The sequence below is a fragment of the Brassica napus genome, chromosome A1, assembly GCF_020379485.1.
Source record: "Brassica napus cultivar Da-Ae chromosome A1, Da-Ae, whole genome shotgun sequence".
NCBI classification, from domain to species: Eukaryota; Viridiplantae; Streptophyta; class Magnoliopsida; order Brassicales; family Brassicaceae; genus Brassica; species Brassica napus.
The window spans coordinates 22,319,066-22,342,336 of record NC_063434.1 but is presented as its reverse complement, the minus strand read 5'-3'; the positions used below and the strand labels follow the sequence as shown (position 1 = coordinate 22,342,336).

The following is a 23,271-nucleotide window of genomic DNA, read 5'->3' as shown; positions in this document are numbered from 1 at the left end:
TGGTTTGAGTGGTAAAGTTGTAATTTTTTACGTGTTTAGGAAGGGAAGTACTTCTCTGTGGCCGACCTCTTTTTTTGGTGTGCGTGTGGCCGACCTATGCGGTAACACGTGGCGCTTACTAAACCGTTAATCGGAATAAAATAATACACTTGGTTTGGTTTCGTGTATTTTTGCTGTTTTTTTAATTTGTCCCAACAAAATTTCGTTACATTTCTTCCACCCCCTCGCTCTTTTTGGAATTTTACATTTTTACCCAATTAGACCCGCCCTGAAACTTGTAGAAAAGATTTGGGCCAGAAGCTTTTAAAAAAATTGGGCTGAAATAATTTTTAAAAATAAATAAAAAGGTGTATAACATAAGATCGAATCCATGAATGGAAATTTAATTTACAATACATGTTGAACTAATGAGAACTTTATTTTAAAAAAAACTAATATTTTATTTATTTAAAAAAAGCTGAAAGCTGGTGTTTCACCCTACTTTCTCCCAGGGCCGGTTTGGGATCCACTTTGATTTTCGTAGTATTTCTGGTTAAAATCTTCAGTTGTACTTACAGTCCCAATACGATCAACCTTCATTAAAAAATTTTAGTTTTCGTTGCTGCTGTTGACGACTCTAATTAAGGCCACAAGCTCATGCTAGCCTTGAATGTACTACAGTCCCTTATATGAATGTTTCTTTCTTTTTTGTTGAATTAACATCCAAATTCAAAAGTTGGGTCATGTGTGACTACAATTCCAAGTTATAAAAATGAATATAACCAGTCCCAATAAAAATCTACTTTCATTGCTTTGATGACTTCTATTTATTTTCCCTTCCATTATTTGTGAAAAGAAAACAATTGTTCCATTAAAATTCCTTACTTGATAGATAGATCATTCCTGAATTACTGATTTATATCAAAAGTGAAAACCTTGATGAGTTGTGTATATCAGAACGCATAAGATCTTTTTGAAGTAACCTTTTAACAAAAATCGTTGTTAGATTGTCGTCCAAGGCTTCAAGGCACATGTGTGCTCTTTTTGTTTCCAAAGTTAATTTGGTGCAAATCAAGCAACCTGCAATAAGCAAAAACAGAAAACAAATTAAGCATTTTAGAAAAGTGTCGATTTTATCTGATCAAAACATTGTTTATCACATCCAAAAGCATATATGGCTTGTTTTTCTTCCTTTTAAATATATATATATATATACATGTATATAATAGACTTTTTATTCTTCTTATAACACGTAGAAAGGGAGTTTGTACCTAGATGTTCTTTCTTTTTACATTTTATAACATTTTTTATAGTACTACAATTTGTCTCAACACTTTCTAATTGTGCATTTTTTTTTTGGATTGGTCTCAAAAAAATTTAATCGCGACAATAATCCATAATGCAAACAAATGACAATTAAATACAACTCAAAGCAGCTGAATGTTCCATGCCAATGTTATCAAACTGGTGCAAGTTTACAAAGAATCTAAATTATAAACCTCAGCAAGCATGTGTGCCATATTTGCCATAACCATATCCACTTGAGTGCTTGAGACATATCATGTAAAGATACATGTAGCTTACACAAACATCTAGTGAAAACAGGACAAAATATTAATCTTATATAAACTGCAAATGCAAAGAGGGTTGTGCATTTTTCGTTTTACTTGGTTACATTCTTCCACACCCCTTACCACTTGCGTCTATGCGTCTCTTTAGGCTGATGGAACTCTGGAAGTAGTAGAATCTTTAAATGGGCTAATGTTGAAAGTTATAGCCCTTTATTGGGTCATTCCGAACATAAGGCAACGCTAAAGTGAAAGAGAAAGGAGACGTGGGGTCAGTCACGTGGCAGTCAGACGTTGGGTTGGGGTCCATCTATTTGGGGAAAGACTCGATTCAAGGTTTGGCATATATTGCATTAAGAACTGAAGAAACAGCGTACATGGTCAAACTTTGACCAGAACTAGTCACACATACCCTACAGTTTACTCCTTCCCCTACCCGCTTTTGGTGCACGCGAGGTCAAACTAAAGTAGCCGATTGCTAAAGAAAAAGCAAAGTGTTTAACTCTAAAACAAGCAACAACAAAAAAACAGAGTTGAAAAAAATCATTTAAGACTATAATAAGTCGAATGGTAAATATTCTACTTAAATACTTAAAAAGTCCAGACAAATATTGAAATTGGTGAAAAGTTACCGTAAAGAGTGGTGACGCTATCAATAATTACACTTCATTGGGCCACAAACAGGCCCATAAAGCACCGAATCGGCGCGTGAGTATATGATATGAAATCTAAATTTTTCTGAGGAGACAAAAGAGATAATCATTTACCTTTTCTTCTTTCCGTCGCCTTTCTCTCTTTTTCAAAAAAACCTTTCGATCATCGGAAAAGCTCTTTTCGAAGTCTCGCCCAACTATTGTATTAGTAGTTGAATTTTTTTTTTAAAAATATTCTATTGAATTCCATCTACTCTTTCTCTTTGTGTAGTCACTGAGATCTGATTGTTTCTCAAGCTTTGTAGTAACAATCAATGGTGGGTTTTTGTGTAAGGTTTATGAGTAACTTTTTGTCGTTTTGAGTAAAAGTTGTTGCAGTCCATTTTGGAAAAAAAGGTTGTCTTTCTTCTTCTCTGTCATTGGATTATCTCAACCAATTCGAATGGAAGTGGGTAGCTCGAATTCGTCGGGTCAGCAGCTATCGGGGCGGGTCGTTGATACAAGAGGCAAACACAGGATCCATGCCCAACTCAATAGGCTCCAACAAGAAGCTCGCTTCTTAGAGGTATGTTTTTTGTATTGGATCAAATCTTTTGTGCTCTTTCCAATGGTATATGAAAGTTTTGAAACTTTTAGTTTTTTTGGAATTGGGAAGCTATATAGCAAATGTGTTGATCTGATTAAGGGTGTCTCGAATGAGATTCTATGAGTGGATGAAGATAAATAAGCATTGATTTTATTAGCAGTTTCGTTCAATGAGTTAGTTAGTAGTGTCTTCTCTTTAGTCTTTTGCAACAATTGCATCTTAGATTCCCAAAAGGCTTGATTGATATCTCAGGCTTTTAAAGAAAGCTCTTCTTCGTATTAGCTTGGAGATAGTAGAAAGAAGAAGGGCCTTAGATAATGAGCAATCTCACTCGCTTTAGGAAATGTAGTGTAGAAGCAGAGTCTTTGATTTTAGGTTTGGTTAATATCTTTGATCCTTTGGGGTTTAAGCTCTTGTCCACCTATAAATGTGTGCATGGTTATATAAATCGTGTTAATATATTCAGGAAGAGCTGGAGCAGCTTGAAAAGATGAACAAAGCCTCAGCTTCTTGCAAAGAGTACAGAACGAATTTCTGCATTATCTTAATGAATAATCTCTCGTTCCATAACTTTTGTCGAATGGATATGCAGGTTCTTAGACAGTGTTGACAGCAAACCAGATCCTCTTCTTCCCCTGTAAATTTTTGCCTCTTTTCCTTCATTTTTTTTTTCTATAGACTATTATTAGATGATTTGTTCTGATTTGGTTACTACTTGCAGAACAATAGGGCCAGTGAACGCGACATGGGATCAATGGTTCGAACGTCCGAAAGAAGCAAAACGATGTGGATGCTTCATTCTCTAATCTTCATTTCCTCCTACTCCTACGTCGTTACCTTTTTCTCCATGTCTTCTTACAAGAGTTTGCGGTATTGTTTTTCATCACCCGGCGGTTTAATTGATGTAATTGGCAAAAAAAAAAAAAATTATTTGTGCAGATAAAATCTGTTGATATTGATAAGTGTGTCTTGAATCTACAAAGAACCACAGTGACAAAGTCTGAAAAAAAGGCAATATTCTTTTTCTTTTCTGAGACAGTGTGTCATACTCATTCAAAGCAGACAAAGAAAGAGTACTCTGATTCAATCGAAGAGCTTGCTTGAATATGCTAGTCATGGTTCTTGATGCAAAAAAGTAATTCAAGAACATCATAGTATAAACAATCTTACATAAAAGGAAAAAAAAACATCTCAGCATATTAGCCTCTACTAGAACAAATACAAAACCAAAGGCCTTAAAATTTTGCATTCTCTAGTTAACTTAAAAAGAATCAGCACTTCAACTTTCTTCTCAAAGATTCAGGCTTTGCCTCGTATCCAGTGCCGTGCGAAGAGTTTAAGGGGTCTAAGGCAAGTTCTAAAAATAAACTTATTTACAACTGTAATAAAAATAATTTTCTAATATGATATATTATTTTCACCAAATACACAAGTCTAATACTGTAAAAAAATAAGTTTATAACGTAAATATGTTATATTATGTTATATAGAAAAAAAATACATGAATTCAGAAAATGAGTTAATTAATTTTCGTAGAAATGTTTTTTTTAATAAGTCTAAACCACTAGATTAGAAATTATTTTAAATTTTGGGGCCCTAAAAATAGTCATATTAATCGGGGGCCTGAGGCGAATGCCTTTTTCAATACACTGTAGGCACGCCTCTGCTCGTATCTCCATCTTCTTGCTCGACCTATAAGACATACACATATGTAAGAAAGTACTACTGAAAATTGCAGACACAAAGTATGCACAACTTAAAGCCAACTTTTGGAATCTCACCTCAACAACTACAACTTTTGGTTTCTTCTTAGACTTTCCATTATCATCATCAATACTATTAAAAGGGAAGGAGTCTAAAAAAATCTACTTATAAAAGTTGTTTGGACTCTTTCATTTAATTCATTATTTTTTGGTCTAACCTTAAATTTATACTAACAATGTTACCATATATTTCTCTAACAATAATTTAGTCAATTCTTTTATTTATTTAAATCTCACTCCTAAATTCTAATCATTACTATTACTATATTTATCATTTTGATTTTTAATCGTAAAAACATTGAAACTAATGTTGTATATTACCACTTTGATCATATAATTTATGATTTAAAGCAAGATAAATTACAAGACATATATGTGTACATTCTAACTTCCTCTTTCGTTTATAATAAAGTAATCATATCATATATAAACTTTCCCACTAAAATCTCATATCATATACTAAACTTTCAACCGTCTATAGTTTGATAATATTTTCATATTTAAAAATGATTTTTCTGAATATTCATGTTACCTTCACAAAAATGAAGAAATTCATTGGTTCTATTAAAGTTAACCCGACTTCACGATATCAGTATTGATTATTCAAGATTTTGAAAATTATTTGTTTAGATATTATACTTTTATATACTTTTCACTTAAAACGAATCAATACGATTAAAAGGAAATAGTTTTAAAAATTCTAATATAAAAAAGTTGTTGGAGTTATGTATAACTATTTATTATTTTTCTGATAATACATTAATCATTCTAAACATACAATATTTTAAATATTTTTAACAGATCTTAATATTATTTCTTATGATACTTTTACTCAGAAAAATATTTCATCAACCATGTTTTTGTACAATAACGTTAAAAATCTATATCAAAAAGTTGTTGGACCTGATATGGACGTAATGGGTCCACATCTGTTCGGGTATTTAAGATCCTAAAAGAATTCGAAATATATAAAAAATCAGAAAAATATCTGAAACACGAAAAGTATTTGAAACTCCAAACAAATACCAAAAAATTTAAATATCTAAAAATTTAAAATCTTATTCAAAATCTAACACGATGAACTGGAAAATACCCAAAATTTTATCCAAATACCCAATTGTTTTTTTTAATTTGAAAAATTTACCTGAAATCAAAACTCTAATCGTAAACCAAAAACTTAAAAACAATATCCATAATACCGGAAATATATTCGAAATATCCAAATATACCTAATAGACACATATTTATGATCGGGACTAGGGTAAGACCCGGACTCAAACAAAAACCTACGGTCAAAAAAACACAATAGGTTATCTTCTCTGGACCTGAACTAACCTATAATTTTGGGTCGGTTTAGTTTGTTTTTTTGATCCGGATATAATTCTCATGTCGAAAAGAAACTTACGTAAAAGTGTACATATAAAATCTCAAATAAACTAATTTGTAGATTATATAGCTGTTAAAAATTATGTTTTTCGATATAATAAAATTTTGTATTATAATATAATCCAACAACCCCGCGCTTAGAAAGCGCGGGTCAAAATCTAGTACTTCCTTAAAGCTCTTCCTTTTCTGTGAATCACAACTTGCTCCGCAGCGTCATCACCATCCTCATCTTCCGAGCCTGTACAAAGTTCATGATTAAAATTACCATTATAAACCAAACGAAGCTAATATATTGTAGTGATGGTAGTTCAAATCTATGCCAGCAGATTCATAATGTCTCACTATTTAACAAGTTTTTTCTTAAAAAAACCATGATTATAAGAGATGAAGTTTTACCATGATCGTCACCGTCAAGGTGAGACTCCTTAAATAGGAAGCCATAAAAATCTTCCATATCTTCTTCTTCTTTCTCGAGTTCACCATAGCCTTCAACGTATTCAATCTCTGGCTCCTGAGATTCAGTTTAATGAAGAAATATCAGTACAATAAAGCTGCATCTATGTTTGATGGACTGCGTAGACAGAGAAAAACAAGAGCACCTCCTCCTCCTCCTCTTCTTCTTCTTCAGCTTGAACATTATTTTCAAGGTAATTGAGTATGTCAGGGTAGTAAACATCATTCTTCAAACGTTCTAACAACTTGGTTTCAATGGCCTGTTAACAAAAAGAAACATCAAATATCATGAGAATCTAAAGTGAGGCATACAAACAAAACTCTAAAGACATTATCAAACACCGCTGCTATTCCAGTCTTTTCCTCTCTTCTCGCCTCTCTTTTTATTTCCCTCCTAGGCATAGGCATACGCATTATCTTTTCCCTTTGATTCCAAAAAAAAAACAAAAACAAAAAAAAATTAAGACATATTGTGTGAATCAAATAACATATCGAACACACAAAATAAATTGACCTTGTTTCGAGAGCAAGTATTCTCATTCGAATACGCATTTGATTCAATTTGGTTAGTCTTTGTTTAACCATGTGCTGCAACATCTCGGGCCAATACAACTGAAACGGAAGATGATGATCTTAGTAGACACGCATATATAACTGAAAGTGGAAGAAGAAGAAGAAGAAGAAGAAGAGGGAGTGATCAATCTCTAAGGCTCTCACCAAGTGCTTATCAATGAGTTCAAGTGCCTTCTCATAGTTTCTAGGCAGCTTAATTCTCTCCCACAAGTGCTTCGGCGTGTGAGCTCTCTCTATAGTCTTCGTATACAAATAAAACACTCCTAAGTAACAACAACAACAGCAACGCAGAGATAATTTGTAACTAAATCACAACAATGGATTTTAAAAGAAACCATATTTCCACATGTATGTTCTCAAGGGAAAATCCTAATTAAGCACAAACAAAACTACGTACCATCGTGGTCACGGATGGTGGCATAGCGACTGTTGGCGAGAGGACAAGAGCTTTGACTGCAGATACTAGTTACATTATAAGGGTTTCTGCAGAAGATTCCGGTTTCGGTTCTACAAGTAAAACCAAATTTCAGACAAAATCTGAGACAGACAAAAGAGTGAGGAGAGAAAAAGAGACATACTTGGCCATATAACAGCAGTGTATGTATTTGATATTGTGCCATATAGCCTCATCTTTCTGCATCTTTCACAGTGAAGAAGACGAAACCAGGTTTATGAGAAGCTGTGAAGGTAGGCGGCGATTAACGGCCGGAAGAGTCCGCGAATTGGAAGTGAAAGAAGTAGATTTTATGCGTGTCTCTTAAGGTATTAATCTTTTGGGCCTCACGTAGCCCAATACTCATACACTCGAGAATCAAGAAAATTGATGAAGCTGATATCCATCCATTATATGTAGTTATGTGATATTTCAGATGATTTGTTTACCTATAAGCTTCTCACTACAACATTTAGAAAAGTAAATTTTAATAAAAATATTCCAACTAAATTTTGTTAAAACTTTTAATACTCAATTTTTTTCCGATACCCAATTTAATACTTCAAGTAATTATTCTGTTCATTTAATAAACTTTCAAAATTATTTCTATTTTAATGCTTAAACTATGTTTATTTTAATCATAAATATTAATAAATTTTAAATGACATTTAAAATCATAAAAATCATTAAAAAAATTTCATTTTATTTCATGTTTTAGATATAAAAGTAACTAAATTGTGGATGATCTTAAATTGTGTAATAGAAGTTTTGAGTTTTAAATAGCGAATTTAGTTTATTTTTTGAAATAGAAAAAAATTATATATTTCCTTCAAAATTAATTTTTTAAAGTTTCTAAGTTTCTATTCTATAACTTAAAATAAAATTAGAAAGTTTTAAGACTTTTTTCTTAGGATTTGGATATCTATTGAATTTTATTTGGAACTTATTAATATTTTAACTAAAATAAACAAATTTTGAATATTAAAAATGTTGTGTATTAAAATAAGAAGAATAATTAATTAAAGTATCAAACATGGTAGCAAAATAGTTATAGGTATTAAAAAGTTTAATAAAATTAATTAGAGTATTTAATGGAATTTCCATTTAGAAAATACGGTGGAATGTGTCGCATAAGTGATTTATAAAGAAACATATTCTGTCCAACACTTTCAAGAGAATATTATGGGGATGATTGGTTGGGGCTGTAGATGCTCTGGACAGCCAAAATTTAATCTACAGCTATATATGTCAACCAATCGAGCTTTGCTTTCCTTAAAAAACTCACAGCAAAAAAATCTCTGAAAAATCAAAATATGGCTGTAGAGAGCTTTATTTCCAGAGCAAAAAATTAGTGCTTTAGAAATCTACAGCAAAGAAAGCTACAGCAAATAAATCTACAGATTAAATTCTACAGCAAAAAATATAAAGCTACAGCACTTACCAATCATCCCCTATATCACTAAACTTTGTTTCACTATGATAGTTTTTTCTATTAAAATTTCTATAATTTTAAATATTATTTTCTTTTTTGACAACGAAATACTATTCTATTACTCAAATTTGAGTTAGTTTGAATAACTAGACCGAAATATGACAACCAATAAAACAGAGCTCTTTATGAAAATACTTTGCAGTCCTAACTAAAAAATCAAAAATTCTATTTTGCGCCCTTAAACATACTTAGAAGTAAGGATTACCCATTAGTATATATTATATAGTTGTTATCTTGCCAAAGTTAATCTCTCTCTTGTTATAAATACTTTGCGCAATGAAGAAAACATAAGTGAATATCATAATTATATTTCCTCATCTGATGTAGCTTTTTACAAAGTTTTTCTAAAATAATATTGAAACATATATAGATAATTACATATATATTTCCTCATTCAATAATATAATAATAGCTATGTAAGATGTTCCTCTTTTGCAGATAAAATATCTTGATGCATGTTAGTCAATGTGTCTTCCTAATTTACAAAGTACTACAATGCCAAAACTAAACATGATAGATTTTCTTTATTTTTAATGAACAAAACTAGATCTCGACCCGCCCGGTTATTATAACTTCATAGATTTTTAAATTTATGGTTTTTATGTTTTTTAGTTATTTGTAAATTGTATTAGTGGTTGATATCAGTTTTTGGATGAAAATTAGATGAAATCAGAAAGTGGTATGTTAGATACGTTTGATTTAGCAAGACAATAACTTAAATCAAAAATAAGAAAAATGTAATAAGACATATTTTTGTGAATAAAATAATAATTTAAATCAAAATAATAAAAATAAATAACATTTATTGTCACTTAATTTTTCACTCCACATAATTATTTTACTAAAAAAAAAATATTTCTATTTCACTTAATTTAGCCAAATTCATACAAGAATTCTTTTTATTAGTTTATAAAATCAGTTAGACATGAACATTGACTATCCATTTAGGTACGGTTTGTTCATTTCAGCTATTGTTTTGTTTTTTTTGTATATTAATTACTCTTTTTAATGTAGACCAAATTAATCTTATATATTAAAAGAGAAGTCATGACTTCTTTCATGTGTGATTTTTTTTTTAATTTGGACCATCAATTAAAAATCTTATTAAATGTATTTTATTAAGACTAATAATACATAGAATCTTTAAAATACTTTAATCATAAAATCTTTTGATATCTTTTTATTTTAAATATAAATATATTTTTTTTTAAATCTAACAAATCTGTTTTAAAAGATTTTTACAAGATTTTCATTTTCGAAATTATATTTAAATATTTTCACTAATTTCGAAATTAGTTTGAAATATTATCCTACATTAATAAATTCAGTAATCGTTTATAAAAAAAAAATCCTGTAATATTTTATATATTATATAATCATAATCAATCATATTAAAAGAAAATTATTATATTGAGATAAATATAATAAAATTGTATTAAATTTATAATTTTTATTTTCGTAAGTATAAAATATTTATGTTCAAAAATAAAATCTAATACGTTGGTAAGATGGATTTCTTTAAAGCTTATAATATAAAATCTTTGTAACTACTTTAATCATAATATATTTTCATTTTAAATATAATATATATTTATATATTATATTTTAAAAATTCTAATAAATCTGTTTAAAATATTTTAACAATAATTTAATGTATTTTAAGATATCGTTTATAAAATGAAAAATAAATAAATTATATCCTATTTTATCTACTTTATAGTCATGATCATGTTAAAATACAATTATTCTACTTAAATAAATATGATAAAAGTATATTCAATTGATAAATTTATAAATATTATTTTCATAAATATAAATTATTTATTTTAAAAATATAATATGATGATAGAACGGCTTAAAATTAGCAAACCATATAATACATGTCTAAAAATTAACATATCTTAGAATTTTGTTTATACAATAATATATTATCTAAAATGAATAAACATAAAAAAATATTAGTAAAATAAATACAGCTTTGAAACACGGGTCAGAATTTAGCATAAATTAAATACAAAATAATTTTCAAATATGTTTTCTCATGAATATATTAATTTGTTTAATAAGTAAATATAAATACAATAAGATAAATATATAATAAGAAGTGAAAAAACATATGGTTTTAAACAATTGATTAATTATAACATGTAAATTATAAAATTATTATATTTGAAATAGTTATATAAATATTTAAGTATATGATTTAAAAATATATACCACTAATGTTTAAAAATAATAATTTATGTATAGAAAAGTAAAAAAAAACACCTGCGCGGTTGCGCAGGTCAAAATCTAGTTTGGGTTATGTTAGAAGAATATACCCATATAATTGATGCAATAATTTATGTTTTCTTATTGAATACTCCGTCGACTTCATCTTCTCCAAATGTATACTGTGATAAAGGTATATGGATAATAGTACAGGAAAATAACAAAAAGTCAATTGCTTCTTATTCTAGTAACGTTACAAGTCAGACTTGTGCATGCTAACAGAACCTGAACAAAAAGGACTAATATATATATGACACGAGCAATAACAGAAAACATTATTAGTAACAATTCAAGTCATGTTCGTTCTTGGACACAACATTGATACCATCATATATGCTAATGTTTAGAGTGGTTTCAGAGATCTGCTTAAAATGTCTATGAAACAACTTTGAGTAAACGATAGATATAGTAAACATGCAGAACAAACATGACTTGAAATCATATAGCGTTTGATCGAAAGGTTTATTATAGAAGTCACGATATATATAATATATAAAGGTTTGATTTTTTTATGACTGCATATATAAAGGTTTGATTACGTTCTTAAAACATAGACATTTTTTATTTATGTAATTGTTGTTGGCAATGTGGGACTTAATGTGATATTAATATGAAACTAAATGATAGAACAACTTAATCTAATGACTTTTCTAGTGGAGAGTCCAAAATAAAATATCACACATGAAAAAAGTCATGACTTCTATTTTAATATATAAGATTAAAGTGATTGGAACTTTTATGTAAAAGTACGTGTAAATCCAACCAAAATACTAAATTTAATATTTAAATAATCTTAACTCTGAGTTTTAGTATTCAAATTATTTTTCAACTCCAACTATAAAACTATTTACACAATTTTTAATTATTATATTATTAAATTTATATATTTTTAATTTAAATTTTAATAAATATTAGTTTTTTTTTGTAACTGACTTATTATAATATATATAATATCTCAATCGATCAACTAAAAAAAGTATTGCATACTACATCGTATTAATTATCATAATATGTATTTTTACCAAAAATGTTCGATTGGTATTGAAATGATGTTTTGCTTTTAAATTTCTAAAAAAATATTTTAAATTTTAATCAATTCGTATATGTTCATATTATTAAGTGTGTTTATTTTATTTATTTTTATTTACATTTGATAATACAAAATTATTTTTATTACTACATAAAAAATAAATTTTAGTGTTGTGAATTGATATATATTTGGTGTAACGTTATTCATCAAACACTAAAATAAATATTTTGTGTCGGAATTGGTATTCCACTATTGGTTTGCCGTTACGTTGGAAAATCCCTCAACAAAAGTAAGTGTTGCGTGTTTTAATGAGAAGAATAAAAATTATAAAATGTGCTTTTTTCTTTTCTTGACAAGTTTTTGCTAGCAATTCATCTTACTGACTTTGGTAGCATTTTAGTATCAAAATTTCGGTTTCTCTTTTCATTTTATTTCTTTTTTATCTTTTGTTTTTGTCATGTTTTGGATCCTTTTCGTTTGTCGAACATAAGATCAACTAGATTTTGATCCGCACATTTGTGCGGATATTTTTCATTTTATGAATGTATACTTTTAATTTATTATAAATATTTTAAATATATAATTTTAATTTTAGTGTTATATATTATGAATATACACCTTTTATTTTAGTAAATTGTATACATGGTAACATCCATCATATTATTTTAGTAAATTTTATTGATATAGAATATTTTTTGGATGTTATGATATTAAGTTTTCTTTTTTTTTGTTATTAAATTAAGACTTCAAAATATTAGATTACTTTAATTTTTCTAACATAATTTATTTTTCGTGTTACATTTCAAGAAATTATTCTTTATTATCTATGATTATACCTTTTGAAAATTTTAAAAAATTATCATTTTAAGTTTGCATACTTATTTTTAAAATTTTATATTTTGTTAAAATTGTTTGGAAAATTACACAACTATATTTGAGGTGGGAGATTATATGATTTTCGAAATTTGTTTGTTACTAAATTAATACATTATTTTATATAAATAATTTTAATTTCGGTAAGATTTTTATATATCTCTCAGAATATTTTTATAATTAATATAAATATTAAATTTATAATTAAAATTTAATTTGTCATTAATATTTTGAATGAATTATTAGAATTTCATAGTTTTTTAATAACATATTTTTAAATAGTGTATGAACTAAAGGTTAGTTATAAACTATTTTATTTTTGTATATTAATTTTTTTTAAACAATATATTGTTGAGAGTTTCAAAATAAAAAATAAAATAATATGTAGTTGTAGATATAAAAGTTTAACCTATGTTAATAAATTTATTTTTCTAAAAAAAATATAATATAGTTTACGAATTTTAACACATTTTAATGATGAGTGATAATTTATTTAAATGAAACTATTTTAAAAATAAAATAGATAAATTTACCCATATTTAATTCATATTATACTTCTATTTTAATATAATATATAATAAATTAAAATATGTATAAAATAGTATAGAATTTTTTTTTTTGTTTTATAATAAAATTTTAATTAACATTGAATTATAAAGTTATATTAGTATTTACGAAATTAATTAAGTGTTATTTTATAAAAATATTTAGAAGGTTGGTAGGATTTTGTTAGATTCTTTCTCAACAGAATTTGTTATACTTAAAAATAAATTTATATTTCTATTTTTTATTATTAATGTAAATAATGAAATATGTCATATTAAGTTATTCTTTGGATGGTCCTAGTATGACTTGTTAACGGTAGATAAAAAATATGACTCTGTTTTAGAGGGAGTTATTGGGAGTGAAATTTTGAAGGAATTTTAAAATTTAGAGATTTCATTGTTATTGGTTAATGAATTCTTAAAATCTTAGTAGAATCCTTTGTTATTGGTTTGTGTAATTTTAAATTTTATGAAAATCCTATGTTATTCAAAAAGTTTAGTTTTTATTGACTTTGTAATTCTATTAAACTCTTTTGTTATTGGGACATAAATTCTCTCTAGTTTTACTCATAACACTCAACTTTACAAATATCACATATAGTCATAGGATTCTTAAAATCTATGTACCAAAACACACAAAAACACAAATACACAAACACAACAAGATTGGTTACATTTTTATTGTCAAGTCAAAGATAATTGTAAAAACAAAACTAAAGATAAAAGAAATTATTAAAAATAACAATTTAAAAAAAAAAATATTTCATGAAATATAACTATTTGATATTAAAATAAAATCATGAGAAAATTCATAGGTTGATCTTAAAAACATTAAAACAAAAATCAAACAAGACAAATCAAAATGTCAAAATATTAAAAAAACCAAAATTTTTATTTAATTTTCAAATAGTTCTATTTTATGAAAGAATTTTTTTTTTTAAATAATAGAAAGATAAGTTTGGAAAGAAAAGTATATATGAAAAGCTATAATAATTAATGACAACGTATACAATACATTGGGTAAGAATTCATCAAATCTACTTAATTTTTAAAAATCTATTAACTCTTAAAATTTTCAAACTCCACACAAATTCTATTTTCAATAGGCCTCCCTTAATAGATTAGATGTGTTTTTGTTTAAGTCTCTAGTTCTTGTGGGATCTATGACATAGCATAACTGACAACGTCGGAGTTATTTTGAATCGACAGTGCTATTGTTGCTAACACCTTTAGTTATGTCACTCGCCATAGATCTTATGGAACTCCATGTTTGTCGGTGTTCTTTCATTGCTTTTTTGTAGAAACATGTTCATATTCTCTTCGTTTCAATCTTTTACAGAGCTCTTTTTTTTTTGAGTTTGGTACCACTCAAGTTGTATTGTTTGCTCCTTGACGCTATTTTTACAATATGAACAAGATCTCTTCAAAGTCTTCTACCTACTGTCACAATTATCATCTTTGGTTGTCTTACCAAATACAACGTTTTGTTTAAGAAAAATCAAATTATAAGATTTTATAAGTAACATGTTATCTATGGTTTGCTGCATGCATTTTCAATAATTCTCAAGAAATAAATTTCCTCATCTTGTTTTTGTTTATCTCCTAATTTTGATTTAATTCAATCTTAAAATCGTTTTGGATTTAAAACATGTATGGTTATAATATCAACGTTTTGTTATATTTGTTTCAAACAAGAAATTTTGTTTTCTAACAACTTTACTACCATAGATTTATCCTTTTCACCAACAATATATTATAAAATTGTTCTCACTTTGGTATATTGTCTGGGACCTTGACACTTGTAGCCGAGTGGTAAGAATACATGTTTGGGATGCTAACACTTTCAAGTTTGATATATCTACTGAATCTGAATTCTTCCATAGACTCGGATTACCTTAAGTTAAACAAAAAACAATTATAGTGAACAAAAATGCTCTCACCTTGGTATATTCAGATTTTGAACCTTAACATCAGAGCCAATCTTCTCACTTCAAACCTCACCATTCCTTCATAAAATTATTATAGAAAATTGGTCATCATGTTAAGCTTTATTTATTGACTTAGTTATTTTTGAGAGATTATACGTTTTTATCTAGCCGGATATAAAATTTTGGTGATTCGGAATCAAAAGATAAGTTTTCAGAAGAAACATGTCATCAATAGTCGACATCATACATTTTTGGTAAGTCGTAGGCCATCTCCAACCCAACACTAGAACTCTAATTTAGTGTAATTTTGACACAAAAACATTTTCCAACCCAACACTAAAATTCACGCCATTTTAGTGTTACGCTATAATTTCACACCAACACCACTATTCACCACACTAAAACACTATTCACCTCAATAAAACATTATCTATTTATTTTATTAATAAAATACTCAATTAAATAAATGACAAATAAAAACATAAATATATATAATATTATAAAATAGTTTTTAATGTTAAGTTTGATGTTGTGGTTGGAGATGAACTTTTTTCTTAGTGATGAAATTACACTAAAATGATATAATTTTAGGGTCATTTAGGTGTATATACAAAATGAGGATGGTAATTAGGTGATCGGTTGGTATTCAAAAGTATTTGCAGATGTAGTAGCTTGTAATATGAGAAATGACATAACAATCCTCTGTGACGTTTAGGAAAGCTAGTTTTTTGGAAGCTGGTTTTTTGAAGCAGTGTAGGTAGTAGAGGCTAAATTAAGATGAATATTCTTAAAGATGCAACTATCAAGACACAATAATCCAATGAGCCGCCTCCTCCTTCCTCCTTTGCCTCTCTTCTCGATGTCTTCCTCTGTTCTGTCTCCATCCCCAGCACCAGATACCGATGACGACGGGGACGAGTTCGAGACCGGTGGTGACAGGGGCAAGCTCGAAACCGGTGGTGACGTGGCAAGCTCGAGACCGGTGACGATGGGTCGAGACGGATGCGAGCTCGAGACGTGTCCTCTTGCTCACGACAACCACTGTTACCAAGAACAAAAAATCAGAGTAAAAAGAGAGAGAGAGAGAGAGAGAGAGAGAGAGAGAGAGAGAGAGAGAGAGAGAGAGAGAGAGAGAGAGAGAGAGAGAGAGAGAGAGAGAGAGAGAGAGAGAGAGAGAGAGAGAGAGAAAGAGAGAGAGAGAAGAGAGATAGAGAGACGAGAAGAGAGAGATATAATCTCTCGAGATTTCGACGAGAGATTCTCTCTGAGATCGAGGGAGCTCCTCTATGCTCGAGAGGTCGACGTAGCTCTCGTCGCTCTCGCTCTCCGAGAGAGGAGCTCGCTACTCCTCTCGAGCTCAGGAGAGAGAGAGATCTCTCTCTATCCTCTCCGATTCCCTCGAGAGAGAGAGAGAGACCATTACATATGTCTCCCATCTCCATGGACGCACGCTTTGCCTCCTCCAATCCCAAAACAAACAAAATCAGTAAGAGAGAGAGAGAGAGAGAGAGAGAGAGAGAGAGAGAGAGAGAGAGAGAGAGAGAGAGAGAGAGAGAGAGAGAGAGAGAATCCAAAAACGCAACCATCCTTTACATCTGAGAAACTAAACTCCATTAACACGGGATATGAATGATTTGCGGAAGGGGCGACACTATTACACTCGGACAAGCCGATTTATTAATCAACCCAAAGAAAACAGAGATAAAAGGAAGAAACTTCAAGAGAAGCTCTGTTTCGAGTTGAATCACACAACAAATTAGACAGACCTACATTATAGTACATCTAGGGGTAAGACTGTATTTATGAAAAATATAGAGTGTTATGGTCATTTACCTAATTAAACTTTTTTCTATGGTCATCAACCGCAAATTCCCATAATTTTAACATTAAAATAGTGTTATGGGTTGGATATGCCCTTATTTCTCCAAAACTAAAGATTTTTCTTTTTGAAAACAAAAGTGGTAAAAATGCAGTTTAATGTATCGAATTCTGCGCCTCTGAAACAAAACTAAAGATTTCTAAGTCACTTATTTGCTTACTTCCAAATTTCAATCTAATTCCATCCTAAATCATTTTCTCTCCATAGATTAAAAACATTAACGGTTTTAAATTTTAGCCATCAATAATTTGTAAAAAAAAAATATTTCAGGAAAGAAATTTTTGTTTTCTATCAGCGTTGATTCCTGAGATTTACGTTACTTTGATCAGCAATATGGATATCTTCAGAAAAGAAAACAAAAAAAGCAAAAAGACGAACACAAGAAAAAAGCTCCTACTTTTAGTACATTCCAATTTAAACCCTCACTACCATTGGTATATTCCGATAATAACCCGCACTAGCTCCTCCTATCATATCAAACTCAACACTCTTCACTTCGTTATATCCGCCTCCTCCTCCTTTAACAAACTATCTCTCTCGATATCTCCGATCTCACGGAGCTCTCTCTACAATGTCTCACTCTATCCAATTCTCAACTCCTTCACGCACTCTCCACCTCCCTCCCACTCGTCTCCACCCTCCTCTCTCTTCCTTCTCCTTCCGCCAATTCCCTCTCACCTCCACCTTCAAGCACACCTCACTCCGAGCTTCCTCCTCTCCCTCTCCCGATTCCTCCTCCTCCTCGTCGCTTCTTCACTCTCCCAACGGCACTCCCGCCGTCAAATCGGAGGAGCGATCCTCCGGGATAGACGTCGATACAGTTACCGAAGCCGAGCTTAAAGAGAACGGATTCAGAAGCACGAGGAGGACGAAGCTGATCTGCACCATCGGACCCGCCACGTGCGGGTTCGAGCAGCTGGAAGCGCTCGCGGAGGGAGGCATGAACGTGGCGAGGCTCAACATGTGTCACGGGACTCGCGACTGGCACCGTGATGTTATCCGCAGCGTTAGGAGGCTTAACGAGGAGAAAGGATTCGCGGTTGCGATCATGATGGATACCGAAGGTAGTGAGATTCACATGGGAGATCTTGGCGGCGAGGCCTCGGCTAAAGCAGAGGTTCCTCTTCTTGAATCTTGATGATGCATGTTGTTAATCAGATTATTTTTTTGATATAATCCGGTTTAGTTAGAGACCGGTTTAGTTAGATTAATTATGGTTAATCTTGGTTTAATTTCCTTTTGTAGGATGGGGAGGTTTGGACGTTTACCGTTAGAGCTTTTGATGCTTCTCGTCCTGAACGTACCATTAGTGTCAGCTATGATGGTTTCGCTGAAGGTATTTTATGTTTCTGTTGTTTTTGTAATTATCAAGTGGATGTGTGTATGAGATGTGGATATCATTTTTTGTGTGATGTAGATGTAAGAGTTGGCGATGAGCTTCTTGTTGATGGTGGAATGGTTAGATTTGATGTGATTGAGAAGATTGGTCCTGATGTCAAGTGTCTATGTACCGACCCTGGGTTGTTGCTTCCTCGAGCTAACTTGACTTTCTGGAGAGATGGGAGTCTTGTTCGTGAGCGTAACGCTATGCTTCCAACCATTTCCTCCAAGGTCTGAGTTTTTCTTATCGTCCCTTGAGTTTTGTTGTCCTTATAGAACTGGTTTTCACTTCAATTTCTTGGTTTTCAGGACTGGTTGGATATTGATTTTGGGATTGCTGAAGGTGTGGACTTCATTGCTGTATCCTTTGTCAAGTCTGCTGAAGTAATTAATCATCTTAAAAGTTATCTTGCTGCTCGTCCCGGTGGAGGGTAAGTACATATGCTCATTATTACCAACACATCCTACTACTTTTAAGAGTTTGGTTTTGCGTTTTTATCCATCCACAAACTTTACTTTATTTTGATACAGGGACATAGGAGTGATTGCAAAGATCGAGAGTATCGACTCCCTGACAAACTTGGAAGAAATCATCCTAGCATCAGATGGAGCCATGGTCGCAAGAGGTGATCTGGGAGCTCAGATACCTCTTGAGCAAGTTCCAGCGGCTCAACAGAGAATCGTCAAAGTCTGCAGAGAGCTTAACAAACCCGTCATTGTCGCCTCACAGCTACTCGAGTCCATGATTGAGTACCCAACTCCAACCAGAGCAGAAGTAGCCGACGTTTCCGAAGCAGTAAGGCAGAGATCAGACGCGTTGATGCTCTCTGGAGAATCAGCTATGGGTCAGTTCCCGGACAAGGCTCTCACGGTTCTTAGGAGTGTCAGTCTGAGAATCGAAAGATGGTGGAGGGAAGAGAAACGCTACGAGGCTACACCACTTCAAGCCATAAGCTCTGCTTCTTCAGACAAAATCTCTGAAGAAATCTGCAACTCTGCTTCTAAAATGGGTAAACTTTCAATCTTCTTTGTACCTTTCAAAAACCAAAGAGATCTCTCACTTTACAATCCATAACTTGCAGCTAACAATCTTGGAGTCGACGCCGTCTTCGTGTACACAAAGAACGGACACATGGCGTCTCTAGTCTCCCGATGCCGCCCTGACTGTCCGATCTTTGCTTTCACGAACACAACCTCGGTGAGAAGACGCTTAAACCTACAATGGGGACTGATCCCGTTCCGTCTAAGCTTCTCAGAGGACATGGAGAGCAACTTGAACAAAACATTCTCTTTACTGAAATCAAGAGGTATGATCAAGTCGGGTGACCTGGTGATCGCTGTCTCTGACATGCTGCAATCCATCCAGGTCATGAACGTTCCGTAGATTTCACTCTCTTTTAACATTGCAGACATTCCCCACAGACTCTTTAGTTTCCTACTTTTGGTTTGATTTATCGTCCGACAGTTGTAAGCTTTTGTGTATTGTGTGTACTATGTTTATCTTTTTGTTTTTTTCTCTGGCTTTCAATAAATATTAGTAATCTATTACTATAATATTCGATTTATTTTGTCTTTAATAAGATGGTAAAACATCGGACTTAATTCACAAACTACAACGTTCATAAGGAGAAATTGAGATTAATAAAACTTGAGAACTGCATATTTCCTTTTTTTTTCATTTGTTATAATCTCCTTAATTTTTTTTCTTAAAATAACTCCCACAAATCAAGAAATAATCCGAAGTTTTATAGAAACTCCAACGTAAAAAGGAAACTCTATCTGATCATACTTAATACAAATAGGACTAGGAGGTCATACAATAAACGTAATTCAGGTTGTACTAGGAAAGTACTAGTAGCATTGTTATCTGCTCTTTATTCATTCATCGTAAACCAAAAAAAAAGCAGCTTAACCAGAGTAGGAGACAAGAAATCAACAACAATCATGAAAGGTTTCAATACACCACGAAAAAGTCAGGGGAGAAACTTGTTTTATCAAACTCCGACTAATTGTTCGGATGAAGAGATTCAACGAAACATCGAGTTCTTGAAGAAACTGCAAGAGGCAGATGATAAAACACTCTACCGTCGATACGAACGTATGATGCAGCGTTATCTATCTGGCTATATAACCTACATCCAACTCAAACGCGGACTGGTTCTCCTTCTCCGTAGACACAGAGCTTTGATCAAAGAGTTTCGTCAGCTTTTATCTTCTCCTGTAAGAAACAACTCCGAGAAAGAGAACCCAAAAGCTGAATTGAAACGCACGGTTGCGTTCTTGCACAAGATCGAAGCGTTGGGAGAGAGTGTTTACAAGGCTTTTATGGATGCGTTAGGGTTCAGTGGTGATAAAGAGATTCTGATTGAACAACTCAGAGAAATGTTGCGCGGTCACGAATCTCTAAAAGAGGAGTTTCAAACGTTCTTGATCGATAACCGTTTACTCAAACGCAAACGCGATTGCGTGAATGTCACGCCATCGTATTGCATTGGACCTGAAGTTGAAAAGGGATCTTCCTCTGGTCCGGTTTTAAACGGGAAATACTACTCTGGAGGTTCATATCATCCGGAGGACTCAGTGGAGAAGAACAGTGAGGCTTGTCGCGTCGAGAAAATGAACAGGTTCCAGGACATGTTATTGCATGACCTAGATTCGTTTATTGAGTTTGGGAAGGTCCCGAAGGATGACTTGAGAAACAAGAAAGCTCGTGATAAGCGGCCGCAGGTAGGATTGAGTAGAGTCTTAGAATGGTTATGCAACGGTAAGAAGGTTCCACCAGAATTTTAAGACAGGTCCGAAAGGCGCAGCGAAAGCTATTAGGCCTTCGTTAGAGTATAATGCCAAAGAAAATAGGGTTGCAGGAGTCTATCGTGAGAATAAAGTGAACTAGTGACCATGGTTTTTCTATTTTATTTTAGGGCAATTTTCTCAAATAGTTTTTTTAGAGTTTTTATTGAAGAAAATGATGAAAATAGCATTTTTTTATTTTGAAATTTTTGAAACCCTATAAAAAAAATATTTGAAACCCTATCCTCAGAACTCCACCCCTTAACTCTAAACTCTAAGTCTAAATTAGTTAAACCTAGAGAAAAAATACTAAAATTTATTTTGTTCATTTTCTTCATTGAACGCTATTTTTGTGAAAATAAACTAAAAAAAGACCATCTTAGGAAATTTTTTTTTATTTTATTGAATTACAAAAATTGTAGCTATATTATCCATGAATATCGTTTAAGGTTTACAAAAATCTCATTTATGATTTCTTGTAGTTAAATCAATTTTTTCGTAACTGAAAACGTCTAAAAATAAAATAAAAAATCACAAATATATACTTATATTTTATTAAGTTAAATAGATTAATAAAATAAAATAAATTGGTAATAGGTGGATCGTTATCTTTCAATTTTAAATGTGAGAGTTTGTCCTTAATATGTTTCTTCAAGATAATATATTTTGCCATCAATTTCAAAATATTTGAACAAATATCGATGGGTCAATTTTGAATTTGATCGATTATGGATTATGTTGGATATTATGGATCGGATTATAATACCATACTAAGTTATAAAAGTTTTCAATCTACAGCCTATTTCCAGTTTACATTTAACTTATATATTAGTTACGATCCATTTCAATTTATGTTCTGATATGGACACAAACATATTGTGATACTTTAGACTTGTTCATGTGAAACTGTTTAAATATTTTTTCAACGTAGTTCTCATGAGACAAGTTAATCAACTTATCACCTCTATTTCGAGTTATTTTCATACCAAGAATCCGTTTCATGGACCCATTTTTTTTAAATTTATCCTTATATAATTTTGAAAATTATTATTTTTTATATATCGACTATATTAATTTTTAATTGACTTTAGCTATTATTTTGTGATAAAATATTCATATAGTTCTCCGATTATTTTTATATTTTATAAAATTTAAAAATATATAACAGATAAATGATTTCTATTTATATTTAGTTAACAACCAAAATATGTTCTGTCAAAAATGTTATGTTTGTGCCTCGTGGATCAAAATATGAGTGGAAAATATTACAAAAACCTGGCCCAACTAAAATTATCGGTTTCAAAAATAAACCACAAAAAAGTAAAGTTAAAAAGAACGTCTGGGTTTCAATTCCTAGAGAAGGCAGAATTATGCGAATTAAAAGAGAAAAACACTTACAAGAAATCTGCAGCATGGCGCAAGGAGTACAATCAAGCGTGGATTCCATATGGCGGCTCAGATGATGCAGTCAGACGTGAATCTTCGTAAAGTAGGTAGAATTGTTGTTTATAGAGCGGTCTGTAATATTTCTCATAGTTGTGATAGCATAATTATCCAGCGTTAAAAAAAAAATTCTCTAAATATTTCTGGAAACTCTCCTAATGGGTTTTGAGTTTGGTTGAAAATTATTGGTATAAAACGTCTCAGTTTCTGATTGGTTGAATTAATAGGTGGAGAACATCATTATTA

General features: G+C 31.0%; 4 protein-coding genes and 1 long non-coding RNA gene across 5 annotated transcripts; 3 read left to right on the top strand and 2 right to left on the bottom strand.

Moving 5' to 3' along the window:
• Positions 1-2,270: 2,270 nt before the first annotated feature.
• Positions 2,271-3,820, top strand: LOC106378744 (guanine nucleotide-binding protein subunit gamma 2). Its single transcript, XM_013818829.3, has 4 exons — positions 2,271-2,765; positions 3,253-3,305; positions 3,379-3,423; positions 3,508-3,820. The coding sequence occupies exons 1-4, from the start codon at positions 2,643-2,645 to the stop codon at positions 3,590-3,592; spliced, it is 306 nt and encodes a 101-aa protein (XP_013674283.2). The 5' UTR covers positions 2,271-2,642; the 3' UTR covers positions 3,593-3,820.
• Positions 3,821-4,427: 607 nt separating this feature from the next.
• Positions 4,428-8,845, bottom strand: LOC106378752 (protein MAK16 homolog). The gene is made up of 10 exons (XM_048738091.1): positions 7,540-8,845; positions 7,359-7,468; positions 7,106-7,224; positions 6,903-7,000; positions 6,719-6,812; positions 6,535-6,648; positions 6,332-6,446; positions 6,101-6,173; positions 4,568-4,622; positions 4,428-4,478 (listed from the first exon to the last, which is right to left on the bottom strand). The coding sequence occupies exons 1-10, from the start codon at positions 7,599-7,601 to the stop codon at positions 4,428-4,430; spliced, it is 891 nt and encodes a 296-aa protein (XP_048594048.1). The 5' UTR covers positions 7,602-8,845.
• A 7,273-nt stretch (positions 8,846-16,118) lies between these two features.
• Positions 16,119-17,515, bottom strand: LOC125576600. Its single transcript, XR_007315029.1, has 2 exons — positions 16,951-17,515; positions 16,119-16,574 (listed from the first exon to the last, which is right to left on the bottom strand). It is a non-coding gene; the product is annotated as an uncharacterized LOC125576600 (long non-coding RNA).
• A 276-nt stretch (positions 17,516-17,791) lies between these two features.
• Positions 17,792-20,357, top strand: LOC106453663 (plastidial pyruvate kinase 1, chloroplastic). The gene is made up of 6 exons (XM_013895890.3): positions 17,792-18,529; positions 18,658-18,748; positions 18,830-19,023; positions 19,102-19,223; positions 19,324-19,802; positions 19,875-20,357. Exons 1-6 carry the CDS (start codon positions 17,984-17,986, stop codon positions 20,174-20,176), a joined length of 1,734 nt encoding a protein of 577 aa, XP_013751344.2. The 5' UTR covers positions 17,792-17,983; the 3' UTR covers positions 20,177-20,357.
• A 379-nt stretch (positions 20,358-20,736) lies between these two features.
• Positions 20,737-21,582, top strand: BNAA01G24270D. The gene has a single exon (XM_013804317.1). It carries the CDS (start codon positions 20,737-20,739, stop codon positions 21,580-21,582), a length of 846 nt encoding a protein of 281 aa, XP_013659771.1.
• Positions 21,583-23,271: the final 1,689 nt, after the last annotated feature.

Coding starts and splice junctions, on each gene's coding strand:
- LOC106378744 (XM_013818829.3), top strand. CDS start 2,643: ATGGAAGTGGGTAGCTCGAATTCGTCGGGTCAGCAGCTATCGGGGCGG. Junction 3,306..3,378: donor GCCTCAGCTTCTTGCAAAGA/GTACAGAACGAA, acceptor ATGGATATGCAG/GTTCTTAGACAGTGTTGACA. Junction 3,424..3,507: donor CCAGATCCTCTTCTTCCCCT/GTAAATTTTTGC, acceptor TACTACTTGCAG/AACAATAGGGCCAGTGAACG.
- LOC106378752 (XM_048738091.1), bottom strand. CDS start 7,601: ATGCAGAAAGATGAGGCTATATGGCACAATATCAAATACATACACTGC. Junction 7,469..7,539: donor CACTGCTGTTATATGGCCAA/GTATGTCTCTTT, acceptor TTTTACTTGTAG/AACCGAAACCGGAATCTTCT. Junction 6,174..6,331: donor CCTTGACGGTGACGATCATG/GTAAAACTTCAT, acceptor AACTTTGTACAG/GCTCGGAAGATGAGGATGGT.
- LOC106453663 (XM_013895890.3), top strand. CDS start 17,984: ATGTCTCACTCTATCCAATTCTCAACTCCTTCACGCACTCTCCACCTC. Junction 18,530..18,657: donor AGGCCTCGGCTAAAGCAGAG/GTTCCTCTTCTT, acceptor TTCCTTTTGTAG/GATGGGGAGGTTTGGACGTT. Junction 19,224..19,323: donor GCTGCTCGTCCCGGTGGAGG/GTAAGTACATAT, acceptor ATTTTGATACAG/GGACATAGGAGTGATTGCAA.
- BNAA01G24270D (XM_013804317.1), top strand. CDS start 20,737: ATGAAAGGTTTCAATACACCACGAAAAAGTCAGGGGAGAAACTTGTTT.